The 12,518-nt window shown below is 41.3% G+C and overlaps 1 protein-coding gene across 11 annotated transcripts in view; it reads left to right on the top strand.

Moving 5' to 3' along the window:
• TANC1 (tetratricopeptide repeat, ankyrin repeat and coiled-coil containing 1) overlaps window positions 1–12,518 on the top strand; it is a 262,375-nt gene that overhangs the window by 162,864 nt on the left and 86,993 nt on the right. For 9 of the 11 annotated variants that reach the window (XM_037745373.1, XM_017547471.2, XM_037745386.1 and 6 more), the window contains one exon: window positions 4,616–4,720. In XM_037745373.1, the coding sequence (XP_037601301.1) occupies window positions 4,616–4,720 (105 nt within the window). Of the gene's footprint in view, window positions 1–4,485; window positions 4,536–4,615; window positions 4,721–12,518 lie in introns of those variants that run through there. The other 2 variants (XM_037745392.1, XM_037745396.1) reach the window with 2 other exon arrangements.

Genomic DNA, 12,518 nt, shown 5'->3' on the forward strand with positions numbered 1-12,518 from the left:
TTCACCATGTTGACCAGGATGGTCTCGATCTCTTGACCTCGTGATCCACCCACCTCGGCCTCCCAAAGTGCTGGGATTACAGGCTTGAGCCACCGCGCCCGGCCCTATTGATTTTTTTTTTTTAAAGGGTTTTTTGTGTCTCTGTCTCCTTCAGTTCTGCTCCAATCTTAGTTATTTTCTGTCTTCTGCTAGCTTTTGAGTTTCTTGAGTCTTGCTCCTCTAGCTCTTTCAATTTTGATGATAGGATGTCAGTTTTAGATCTTTCCTTGCTTCTCATGTGGGCATTTATTGCTATAAATTTTCCTCTAGACACTGCTTTAAATGTGTCCCAGGGATTCTGGTATGTTGTGTCTTCATTCTCCTTGGTTTGGAAGAACATCTTTACTTCTGACTTCATTTCCTTGTTTATCCAGTCAACATTCAAAAGCCAGTTGTTCAGTTTCCATGAAGTTGTGCGTTTCTGAGTTAGTTTCCTGATCTTGAGTTCTAATTTGATTGCACTGTGGTCTGAGAGACTGTTATGATTTCCATTCTTTGCATTTGCTGAGGAGTGATTTACTTCCAATTATGTGGTCAGTTTTAGAGTAGGTGTGATGTGGTGCTGAGAAGAATGTATATTCTGTGGATTTGGGGTGGAAAGTTCTGTAGATGTCTCTTAGGTTTGCTTGGTCCAGATCTGAGTTCAAGTCCTGGATATCCTTGTTAATTCTCTGTTTCATTGATCTGTCTAATATTGACAGTGGAGTGTTAAAGTCTCCCACTATTTATTGTGTGGGAGTCTGAGTCTCTTTGTAGGTCACTAAGAACTTGCTTGATGTATCTGGGTGCTCCTGTATTGGGTGTGTATACATTTAGGATTGTTAGCTCTCCTTGTTGCATTGATCCTTTTACCATTATGTTATGCCCTTTGTCTCTTTTGATGTTTGTTGGTTTAAAATATATTTTATCAGAGACTAGGATTGCAACTCCTGCTTTTTTTTTGCTTTCCATTTTCTTGGCAAATCTTCCTCCATCACTTTATTTTGAGTCTATATGTGTCCTTGCATGTGACATGGGTTTCCTGAATACAGCACACTGATGGGTCTTGACTTTTTATCCGATTTGCCAGTCTGTGTCATTTGATTGGGGCATTTAGCCCATTTATATTTAAGGTTAATATTGTTATGTGTGAATTTGATCCTGCCATTTTGATGCTAGCTGGTTGTTTTGCCTGTTAGTTGATGCAGTTTCTTCATTGTATTAATGCTGTTTACCATTTGGTACACTTTTGGAGTGGCTGGTACTAGTTGTTCCTTTCTGTGTTTAGTGCTTCTCTCAGGAGCTCTTATAAGGCAGGCCTGGTGGTGATGAAATCTCTCAGCAATTGTTTGTAAAGGATTTTCTTTCTCCTTCGCTTATGAAGCTTAGTTTGGCTGGATATGAAATTCTAGGTTGAAAATTCTTTTCTTTAAGGATGTCGACTATTGGCCCCCACTCTCTTCTGGCTTGTAGGGTTTCTGCTGAGAGATCCACTGTGAGTCTGATGGGCTTCCCTTTGTGGGTAACCTGACCTTTCTCTCTGGCTGCCCTTAGCATTTTTTCCTTCATTTTAACCCTGGTGAATCTGACCATTATGTGCCTTGGGGTTGTTCTTCTTGAGGAATATCTTTGTGATGTTCTCTGTATTTCCTGGACTTGAATATTGGCCTACCTCGCTAGGTTGTGGAAGTTCTCCTGGATAATATCCTGAAGAGTGTTTTCCAGCTTGGATTCATTCTCTCCATCACTTTCAGGTACACCTATCAAATGTAGATTAGGTCTTTTCACATAATCCCATATTTCTGGGAGGCTTTATTTCTTTTCACTCTTTTTTCTGTAATCGTACCTTCTTGTTTTATTACATTGAGTTGATCTTCAATCTCTGATATCCTTTCTTCTGCCTGGTCGATTTGGCTATTGAAACTTGTGTATGCTTCTCGAAGTTCTTGTGTTATGTTTTTCAGCTCCATCAAGTCATTTATATTCTTCTCTAAGCTGTTTATTCTCATTAGCATTTTGTTAAACCTTTTTTCAAGGTTCTTAGTTTCTTTGCATTGGGTTAGAACATTTTCTTTTAGCTCTGAGAAGTTTGTTATTACCCACCTTCTGAAGCCTGTTTCTGTCAATTCATCACATTCATTCTCCATCCAGCTTTGTTCCTTTGCTGGTGAGGAGTTGTGATACCTTAGGGGAGGAGAGGCATTATGGTTTTGGGTGTTTTCATCCTTTTTTGCACTGGTTTCTGGGGTCTTTGTAGCTGGTGACTTTCAGATGGGGTCTCTGATTGGATGTCCTTTTTTGTTGATGAAGTTATTTCTGTTTTTTTGTTTTCCTTCTAACAGTCAGGCCCCTCTGCTGTAGGACTGCTGGAGGTTCACTCCAAGCCCTGCTTGCCTGGGGATCACCTGCAGTGGCTGCAGAACAATAAGGATTGCTGCCAGTTTCTTCTTCTGTTATCTTCATCCCAGAAGGATGCTCGTCAGATGTTAGCCTGAGCGCTCCTTTATGAGGTGTCTCTTTGGATATACGGGGTTTGGGGAGCTGCTTGAGACTGTCCCTTATAGGAGTTCAAGTGCTGAGCTGTGAGCCTCATTGTTCCGTTCAGAGCTGCTGGGCAGGTACATTTAAGTCTGCTGCAGTGGAACTCATAACCACCTTTTTTCCCAGGTGCTCTGTCCTGGGAAGGTGGGGCTTTATTTGTAAGTTCCTGTCATTCTGCTGCCTTTTTTCAGAGATGCCCTGCCCAGCGAGGAGGTAGCCTAGTCACAGTCTGCCAGCAGAGGCATTGCTGCACTGCTGTGTGCTCTGCCCAGCTGCTGTGTGAACTTCCTTGAGGTTTTGTTTAAAGAGGTTTAGTTAGAACTGCCTCGGTAATGGCGGCTTGCCTCGGTAGTGGCAGACTCCCTTGGTAATGACGGATGCCCTTCCAGCCACAGAGCTGGACTGTACTGGGTCCAGCTGCGCTTGCTGTGAAACTCTCAGTCCAGAGCGTTTCAAGTGGCTGGTCTTTATCTGAGTGGGACCTGCCGAGCCAGATCACCTGACTCCCTGTTTCAGCCCCCTTTTTTTCAGTTGAATGGGCGACTCTGTCTCCGAGGCGCCAATTGAAACAGTCACACAGATTTGTGTGAGCTTTTGTGTGGAGACCCACTGCACCATGCTGGAAACTTGTGGCGCTTTTCAGCCTGGGAATCTCCTGGTCTGTGGGCAGTAATAACTTGCTTGGAAATGCCGTGATCACTCACCCTCTGCTTTGTTCTCCCTGGGAACTGCACTCCAGAGCTGTTCTATTCAGCCATCTTGGATCTGCCTCCTTTAGTTTTTTTTTTTTAAGCAGTTTTTTTTAGGTATAATCCACATCCATATAGTTCACCCATTTAAAGCATACAATAGAGTAGTTTTAAATATATTCATAGAGTTGTACAACCTTCCCTACAACCTAATTTTAGAACATCTGTTCACTCTAGAAAGAAGCCACATATCCCTTACCATTACCCTCCAGGCCTGCACAGCCTGCATAATCCCCAGCCCTGGCAACCATTCCTATTTTCTGAAAGATTTGCCTCTTCTGGGCATGACATATGAATGGAATCATGTAGATCCCGTGACTGGCTTCTTTCACTTAGCAGAATGTTTTCAAGCTTCATCCATGTTGTAGCATGAATCAGTACTTCAATCCTTTCTACAGCCCAATAATACTCCATTGTATGGGCAAAGCACAATTTGTTGTCACCATTTGATGTACCTTTTGCTAGTATAAATGGCGTTACTATGAGCATTTGTGTACAAGTTTTTTTGTGTGCACATACATTCCCATAGGAGTAGAACTGCATGGCCATGTAGTAACTCTTTACTTAACCTTTTGAACAACTGCCAAACTGTTTTCCAGAACGGCTGCATCATTGTATATGAGGATACCATCCAGTCTTACTAAGAATTCCGGATTTTCTGATGATAAGTCGGGGCTGCAGGGACAGGAGGTGGGAGATAAGCCTGTGGGTCTCTCGTGTCTCTGACCCCCTTGCTGGCTGGCTGGCTGGCTGCTGTGCCCCACACAGTTACTGTGCGTCACCAGCCAGATAAGAATGCCTGCATTCTTGCGGCTGGTGCGCAGAGGGTGTTGCTGTTACAGGCCAGCTGTTTGTAATCCTTGCCTCCTGACTTTAGAGATACCAAGCAACCAAATTGTCTTTGTCCCATCCTTGTCCCAGTTAGAGGAAAATTATGAAATCCTTCATCATAAGCCACCCAGCTTTGAACATGTCAGAATCACCCATTTGACCAGCAAAGACAGCTGTAGCGACTTCACAGCAAGAGAGCAGCTTTTGTTTTTGTTAGGGTTTACATTCTCAAATCCGAGCTTACCCTTTTCTTCTTTGGCAGCCCAGACTGGACGTTGCCTTGTCTGTACTGAAATGACTGTGTGTGTGTGTGTGTGTGTGTGTGTGTGTGTGTGTGTGTGTGTGTGTAAGGGAGGGGAAGGGACTGGCTCTTCCTCTAGGCATATTTGGGTCCTGGTAAGGACACACACTGTACATTCCAAGCCTTTGTTTGCATCTGGAAAAAATTAGCCACACTCAGATCTTTCCCGCTGCAGGTCCCGTCAGGAAGCCCAAGTATGTGGAAAGTCCCAGAGTGCCCGGAGATGCAGTTATAATGCCGTTCAGAGAAGTATCCAAGCCAACAGAGCCTGATGAGCATGGTAAGAATGTTTTCAGTGATTTCCTTCCCCTCACCAAAGATTTTATACCACGACACTTCATTTCTCAATGCAACTTGAGTGCCCTTCACAGTACTGCTTTGCTGAGAATGTATTTGGGAGGTTTTTTCCCCTTCGACAGTTATAGAGATCTGTTTAGCTGATGCAAATTCTTGGAATTATATGCCCAGCGTAGAAGTAGTTAAGTGGGTACGTATGCATTGTTAAGGGTTGAGTCCTGTTTCCTCTGAAATTTGACCTACCCGGTCTTGGAGAATAGGAAGCCAGTAGATTGCTTCCAAGATTTTGTTTTGTTAATATTCTACTGCTTGAGAAAAGTCAACAACAGGCTTTGGCTGAAAAGCTGAAACTTTAACTGGAAGAAGCATATAATTGCTAGCTTTAAAAAAAAAAATTTCATGTCTTTTGAAAGCTTTTTTTTTTTTTTTTACAAAAAAAATTTTTTTTAAGGGTTGTTGAAGTAGGAGAAAAAAAAAAAAAAAATCCAAATTGATGGAAGCATTTTAAAGACATTTTATATGTATATATTATACCTGGAAATATGTGTGACATTACAAATTTGTAGCATTTAATTATTCATAGTTGTTTATTTTAAAACATCAATTCAATAATTTATCTGTTTGTTCCTTCCTGGGGAGTCCTCAGCTCATCTCTCGTGCATTTAATTTGTGTGTTTTGAATTTCCACCCAGTTTTCTTGCAGAAACTTGGGTCTGGGAATGTTGTAGGTAATGGGGCTTGCTTTATCCTAAGTGTGGACACAAGTTTATGTAGCAATGCTGAAAGAGAACTTGGGAGAGAGAACTCAGCCATATTTTTACTTTGGCATACCTGGCACCCTCCTCTGCCTAATTGTGGATGGTGGGAGATATAACCCCTTTATGTTCTAATCCCTGTGTGTGCCTTTTGTGTTGCTGTTGCTGTATGGCAGGGAGTGGGTAATAAGAAGGACATGGGAACACAATATAGTGGAGTGGTGGTAAAAATACAGCTAAAAATGAGAAAGGATCGGCAGAAGCTGAATATTGGGAAGGGAAGGGGAGTTTGGGACACGGGGAAGAGAAGGGGTGGGGTACTGGGCCCTCTGGGCAGGCAAGAGGTGCTATTGCAGGTGTCCCGGCATGAGAAATCCCACCCTCTTCCTTTCTGTCCAGGCACTCATTGTGTGGTTGAGGGAAGAGGATTTGAGCTGAGGATTTGTGCACACCGAGTGTTGCTACTGAAGGTGAAGAGTCCACAGTGGTGTCTGGTTGGACAGCCAACTGCTGGTACATGAGATCTCTCTTGGTTGTACATTCACGTGGGTGGGCTGTCTGTTCTGTTCCTCCTTTTTGTCTTGAAAGGAAAGTAAAAATCTATCTCTCCGTGGTGAATATCAGTCGTCAAATGTCCAAGCTGTCTGCTCGACTCAGATTAAGCCTCCTACCTACCCTTTCCCTTCATCCCCACCCACCAAAGCGTTTGTAGCCCTGGTCACTTATGCCTCTGGCATTTTGGCTGGCCTAGACTCCATTATGTAACCTCTTCCTCCCTGGCTGGGAGTATCGTTGAGGGTTCTGTATGGGGATTAGGACTCTTCCTGGTGTGGGTGTGGGGGAAAAATTGGGATTTTTATTAGGCAAAGAAAGGTTATAAATAGTTCCCATTGTTAACTGTTCTCCCTTTGCTCAAGGCGGAATTGGCCACCTTTCTTGGTGAAAGGAAGCCTTCTTATGCTTGGCTGTGGGCTGAGCTAAATTTCAAATGCAGCGATTGGTCTTGCTGGAGTGGCCTGAAGTTTGCGTGTGTGCTCACTCCTGAGACCTGAGCTCTCTGATTCGGCATCTTCAGTCTCCATGGGGGACCAAAATTATAAGATCTATGGCCTGCAAGTACAGGACCAGATGTTTCGGTTTCATCTGAAATTAAGAAACAGGGTATGTTTTCATTTATGTTAGGTGTCTGGGTAGGAGGTACAGTTCATGTCTGTGGGCGCATAGTCTTGCCTGAAGACAGCCATGATGTTGGTGGAAGCTGCAGCAGAGTGATCTTTCTCTTGGTTGATGAGGAGGCTGCCTAACAAAGATGAATAGGACAATTAGTATAGAATGGTGTGTTTTGTAATCCCCATGGAGTCCCTTAAATTTCAGTGGGGTTAATTAAGTCTGCCATATCAAAGTGTAAGTTTTATCCAGATCATTGAACCCAAAGGAAACTATGGAGCCAACTAAAACTAACTGAGTTTGAGTGCTAATCCAGGTGTGTACAGATGCATGATGGGCAAACCCTCATTTTCAGAGTTTAATATCAGCATCATCACTTAAGTTTTACTTTAAAATGTGGTCTTCTGTTATCTATATTTCCTTTGGACATTCTTGTTTAGGTTTCTAAGACACTTCTGAGTGCTGTCAGTAATAGCATGCCAGTATTCACCATACTAACACTCCACTGAAAACAGCTCCTGGGACGTGCTTTGGAAATTTCCCATAGACTTGTGAAATATCAGCTTATTTCTAAATGCTTGAAATACTCTTTCCTGCCTCACTTTTGCTTTGGTTGTGTAGCTCCATCAACTCTTGATTCTTAGCTGTCTGTTTGGAAGTTAAATCAAAGGAAAACAAACGAAGAACATTTTGAATTTGCTTATTAATTTCTAAGTAATTGCATTTATGTGTGATGCATGGTTTAGCCTTCTGGAAAGTGTGGGTTCGGTGATATAAGATGAATTTTTTTTAATAAGTAAAGAGCCTGTTTGTTAAAGCTTGCAAGCTGGGCACTGTGGCTCACACCTGTAATTTCAGTGATTCAAGGGGCCAAGGCATGAGGATTGATTGAGACCGGGAGTTTGAGACCAGCCTGAGCAGCATAGTGAGACCTTGTCTCTTTAAAAAATAATAAATAAATAATGATGTTAGTATCTACCTGGAAACATCTTTTAGGAAAAAACATTATTAGTATTTTAAAATATTTTCGAAACACAGCGTTTTCTACTCTTGCAAAAACTGATGACTTAATAAAGCCGTCAAACAAAATGCAAAGCCCATTTTCCTGTCAAATGGTTCTAATAAGCTGTGTGTCAGATAGAGTAAGTTCTTAATAAGTAAGCTTCCTATTGCTAAATCAACATACTGTTTAGGGGGCAACTGATTTACTCACAAAATATCTACCTTAAGGGGGAAAAAATCCAGATAAATTAGAGATGATTGTTATAACAGGATTCACAGCTTTATTTCTTTGATTTCGGGACAACCGTAATTTATTTAGGTTTACATTAATATATCTCTAGCTACTTGAGCAAGCTTTGAGGAAGGGTGAGAAAGTTTTTAGTCTCATGAGTCACTGCTCTGTGAAGATCAATCTCAAAATATGATGCAACTTTTTTTTTAAACGATATCTTTGTGACAGTCAATGATGAAACTTTTTTCCTTGCAGTCTAACTAGCAAATAAAACTAACACATATGAAACAGAATAATTCAATGCGAAACTAACTTCTGGGAGGAAGGGGTCTTTAGTTATATGCTTAAATAAATATTTTGACACCTTATTACCATTTTAGACAGTCAAACAGATATAGAGGATTAAGGAGGTATAAAGCATAATGGGGCTGAGTGTGGTGGCTCACAATTATAATCCTAGCACTTTGGGAGGCCAAGGCGGGAGGATCACTTCAGTCCAAGAATTTGATACCAGCCTGGACAATGTAGCGAGACCACCTATCTACAAAAAAAAAAAAAAAAAAAAATTAGCAAGGCATGGTGGTGCGTGCCTGTAGTCCCAACTACTCAGGATGCTGGGGTGAGAGGATTGCTTGAGCCAGGGAGGTGGAAGCTGCAGTAAGCCATGATCACATCATTGCGCTGCAACCTGGGAGACAGAGTGAGACTTTGTCTCAAAAAAAAAAAAAAAAGAATATGATTGAAGAAAATGCATAGTCATGTTTTATTTCTTAAAACCCTTTCTTTCGCAAGAGGTAATGTCAATCCTGCTTTATCTTTAGTTTTCAGCTTCTTAGAATGGCGGTGTACCATTTCAACCAACGGTTGAATGAGGTTTTATTTGATGGAAGTACAGAAAAGGGGCATACCTGGTATATGCACATAGAAGAGAGCCTCTTGGAAGTAGTGTATCCATTCATTCTGCATTTCCTTGAATAAGTATTAAACTTCTATGCTGTGAAAAGCACTATGCTAGATGCTATTTGAGATGGCTTATCAGGCATGGGTCCTGTCTTCATGAAGCCTTAGAGTCTGGCAGGGGATTAGAGAACTATATACAGAGTGACTATAATAAAGAAGAAAGTGGTGACTAATCCAAGCTTTGTGATGAATTGGGAGTTCAGCAGACAGAGGCCCTCCCTTCCTCTCTCCCTCCCTCCCTCCCTTCCTCTCTCTCTCTTTTCTTTTCTTTTCTTTTCTTTCTTCTTTCTTTTTCTTCCTTTCTTCCTTTCCTTCCCTTCCGTTCCGTCCCCTCCCCTCCCCTCCCCTCCTTTCCTTCTTCCTTTCTTTCCTTTCTTTTATTTTCTCTTTTCTTTTCTCTTCTCTTCTCTTTTTTTCTTTTTCTTTTTCTTTCTCGGATTTCATTCTTGTTGCCTAGACTGGAGTACAATGGCACAGTCTCAGCTCATTGCAACCTCCACTTCCTGGGTTCAAGTGATTCTCCTGCCTCAGCCTCCCAAGTAGCTGTGATTATAGGCATCCACCACCGCACCTGGCAAATTTTTGTATTTTTAGTAGAAATGGGGGTTTCACCATGTTGGCCAGACTGGTCACAAACTTCGGACGTCAAGTGGTCCACCCACCTCAGCCTCCCAAAGTGTTAGGATTACAGGTGTGAGCCACCGCACCCGGCCAGCAGCTGGAGATTATGAGCACAGAAAGACTTCATTGGAGCTGTGCCTTAAGATTTACCTGTTGTCTCAGTCAGTTCGGGCGACTCTTAACAAAAATACCATAAACTGAGTGGTTTATAAACAACAGTAATTTATTTCTTAGATTTGTGGAGGTGGAAAATCTAGGATCAAGGTACTCTCCAGATTTGTGGTCTGGCAAAGGCCTACTTGCTGGTTCATAGACAGCCAGCTGTTCTTTTTGCTGTAACCTTACGTAGTGGAGGGACAGGCAAGCTCCCTCTTTTATAAGGACACTAATCCCATTCATGAGACACAGACATTCAGACTATAGCACATGGCAGCAGAGTAGGATGGAGTAGGTCTGGAAATAGACTAGGGTTCAGAACAATTGAAAAATGGTTTCAGTAGTTAAGTAAGATGATAAAGTCTCAAATTAGATCAGGTTCAGGAAAGAAGAGGTGGTGATTGGAAGATTCTTGAGGAATCACAAGTACCTGGGAACAGGAAGAGACAGAGACAACAACTCCATGCCTTTGAGACCATATTAAGGGACACTGGAGGAGTGGGAACTGTCTGTTTGGTTTGAGTTCAGTTCAGGCATGTAGACTTTGAAGTGCTGATGGAACATCTTGGCAAGTGTCCAGCCACCAGCTGGAAGGTCAAACTGGGTCTCAAGAAAGAACTCAGGTTATAAACTGGTCAGCCGTTTGCTTGAGGGTAATGCTGTGAGACTAGGCAAGTTAGATTAGGGAAACAGGTCATTGACAAAAAGGGCTGAGAAACTGGTATTTCATTTGTGAGCTGGGACTAAGGTACAAGGAGCACCAGCAAGAGGGACAGGAAAAGACCCCACAAGACCTCAGTATTCTGGGAATCCTAGATTTTTCCCTCTGTGTGTCACTTACGACAATTGCCACTTTCTCCCTTGCAGGGCAGTACTTGCAAGGCTGTAGGTCTATAGGAAAATCAAAAGAGAAGGCGTACGACAAAAAAAAGGAAAAAGAAAAGTTACTGTGCTTAACAGGGCTGTTTCAGGAGACTTGTGAAAGTCTATGAATTGAGGTTACAAGTATGTGATAAGGAAATGGAATTAGTGAGGATAGACCCCTCTTTTACCCCCAAGAAATAAAGCAGATAAAGATGGAAGATCAGTTACTAGGATGAGAGTTGTGTGCAGCTGTGGATTTCATTTAACACAATTACAGACTTAATTCAGGAGTTCCGAAAGTGGAGGCTGTGGACTTCTAGGTGTCCCCAAGACACTTTCAGGGGTTTGTGATGTGAAAACTCTTTTTATAATAATCCAAAACCCTTTTATAATAACACTGAAAAGATATTTACATTTCCCTTGTGTTGACATTTCGCACTGATCCTGCAAAAGCAATTGTCAGTAAAGCATCTGATACCTTAGTATGTGTCAAGGCACTGGCTACACTGGTAGTCCTGGTGTTTGTCACTGCCACGTGCTGGCATCACAAATAATTCACTGAAGAATGTCCTTGACGAAGCATGAAAAGTAATGTTATTAAATCTTGACCCTCGAAGACCCATCTTTTTAATATTCTGTGTGATGAAATGGGAAGTCTATGCAAAGCCTTTCTGCATGCTCTGAAGTCTGATGGTTGTCTCCAGACAGCACTTGTGTGATTGAATTGCAAGCTGAACTCACTACTTATAAAATGGAACGTAGTTTTTATTTGAAAGAACGACTGATAAACCATAGTTATTCTGAAGTAGGTATTTGGTACACTTTTTCTTTAAAAGGAATGAAATTAGCCTGGCACTTAGATTTAAAAACAAAAACAAAAACAAAAAAAAAAACTTGACAGGATTAGTTGCCAATGATAAAACTTGACCTTTCAAATGATAATTAGGTTTTCTGAGAAATTTTACATCTGTCACATTGAGTTTGATGGTTTCCCAAGACTTTTCAGTTGAGATCTCTGGTAATGTGATGCTTTAATATTATGTGATAAAACCTGTCAACATTTTCAAGATCTGCAAAATCATTATTTTCCAAATGACCCAATGCATAATGTTACACAATCTTGCATGGGTAAAAGATCCATTTAAAGTGTAAAACAGACCACTGGATCTTACTTTAGCAGTACAAAAAATTAATTGATGCAGATTGCGTCAACAGTGGAACTTACCTTTAAGGAATTGCTGTTTGTTGGCTGGGTGCAGTAGCTCACACCTATGATCCCAGCACTTTAGGAGGCTGAGGCAAGAGGATTGCTTGAGCCCCAGGAATTTGTAAACAACCTGGGCAACATAGTGAGACCCGTCTTCAAAAAAAAAAAAGGGAGTTGCTGATTGTCAAGGTTTGGCTAGGTGTCAGAGAAGAATATCTATAATTAACTGAAAAGATTCCTCTCTTTCCCAGTTACATATCTGTCTGAGGCTGCAGTTCTTCACATGCTTGAACCAAAAGAACTTATCCCCACAGATTGAACACAGAAGCAGTTAGGCAAATCCAGCTGTCTGCTATTAAATTGGACATTAAAATTTGTAAAATTATAAAAACAATGCCATTCTTCTTAACTAATCTTTAAAATTGAAAGTACAGCTTTTTACCTATGTACCCATAAAAATTAAAAATTAGTTTTTTAATTAAAATATTAATCATTAACTTGAAATTTTATGACCTTAAAATGAATTAACAATTTAAAAATTCTTAGTTTTAATTTCTGGTATGATAAATATCAATAGACATAACCCTCATAAGCCAAAGCTCTTTGCAGTCCCCAGTTTTTAAGAGTGAATCTTGAGACCAAGAAGTTTAAGAACCTTCTGGCTTTAGAGGAAGGAAAAGAGAGGGAGAAAACAGAAGTGAGGACATTGATTGAACTCTGATAGTCCTCTAGACTTAACAGGATGAGACTTTGAGTTGAGTGGTGGATGCTGAAGAATAAAAGGCTAATTCAGGAGGCAGTTTGACAGAAATAGTAA

Source organism: Cebus imitator, unplaced genomic scaffold (assembly GCF_001604975.1).
Source record: "Cebus imitator isolate Cc_AM_T3 unplaced genomic scaffold, Cebus_imitator-1.0 Scaffold10, whole genome shotgun sequence".
Lineage (NCBI taxonomy): Eukaryota > Metazoa > Chordata > Mammalia > Primates > Cebidae > Cebus > Cebus imitator.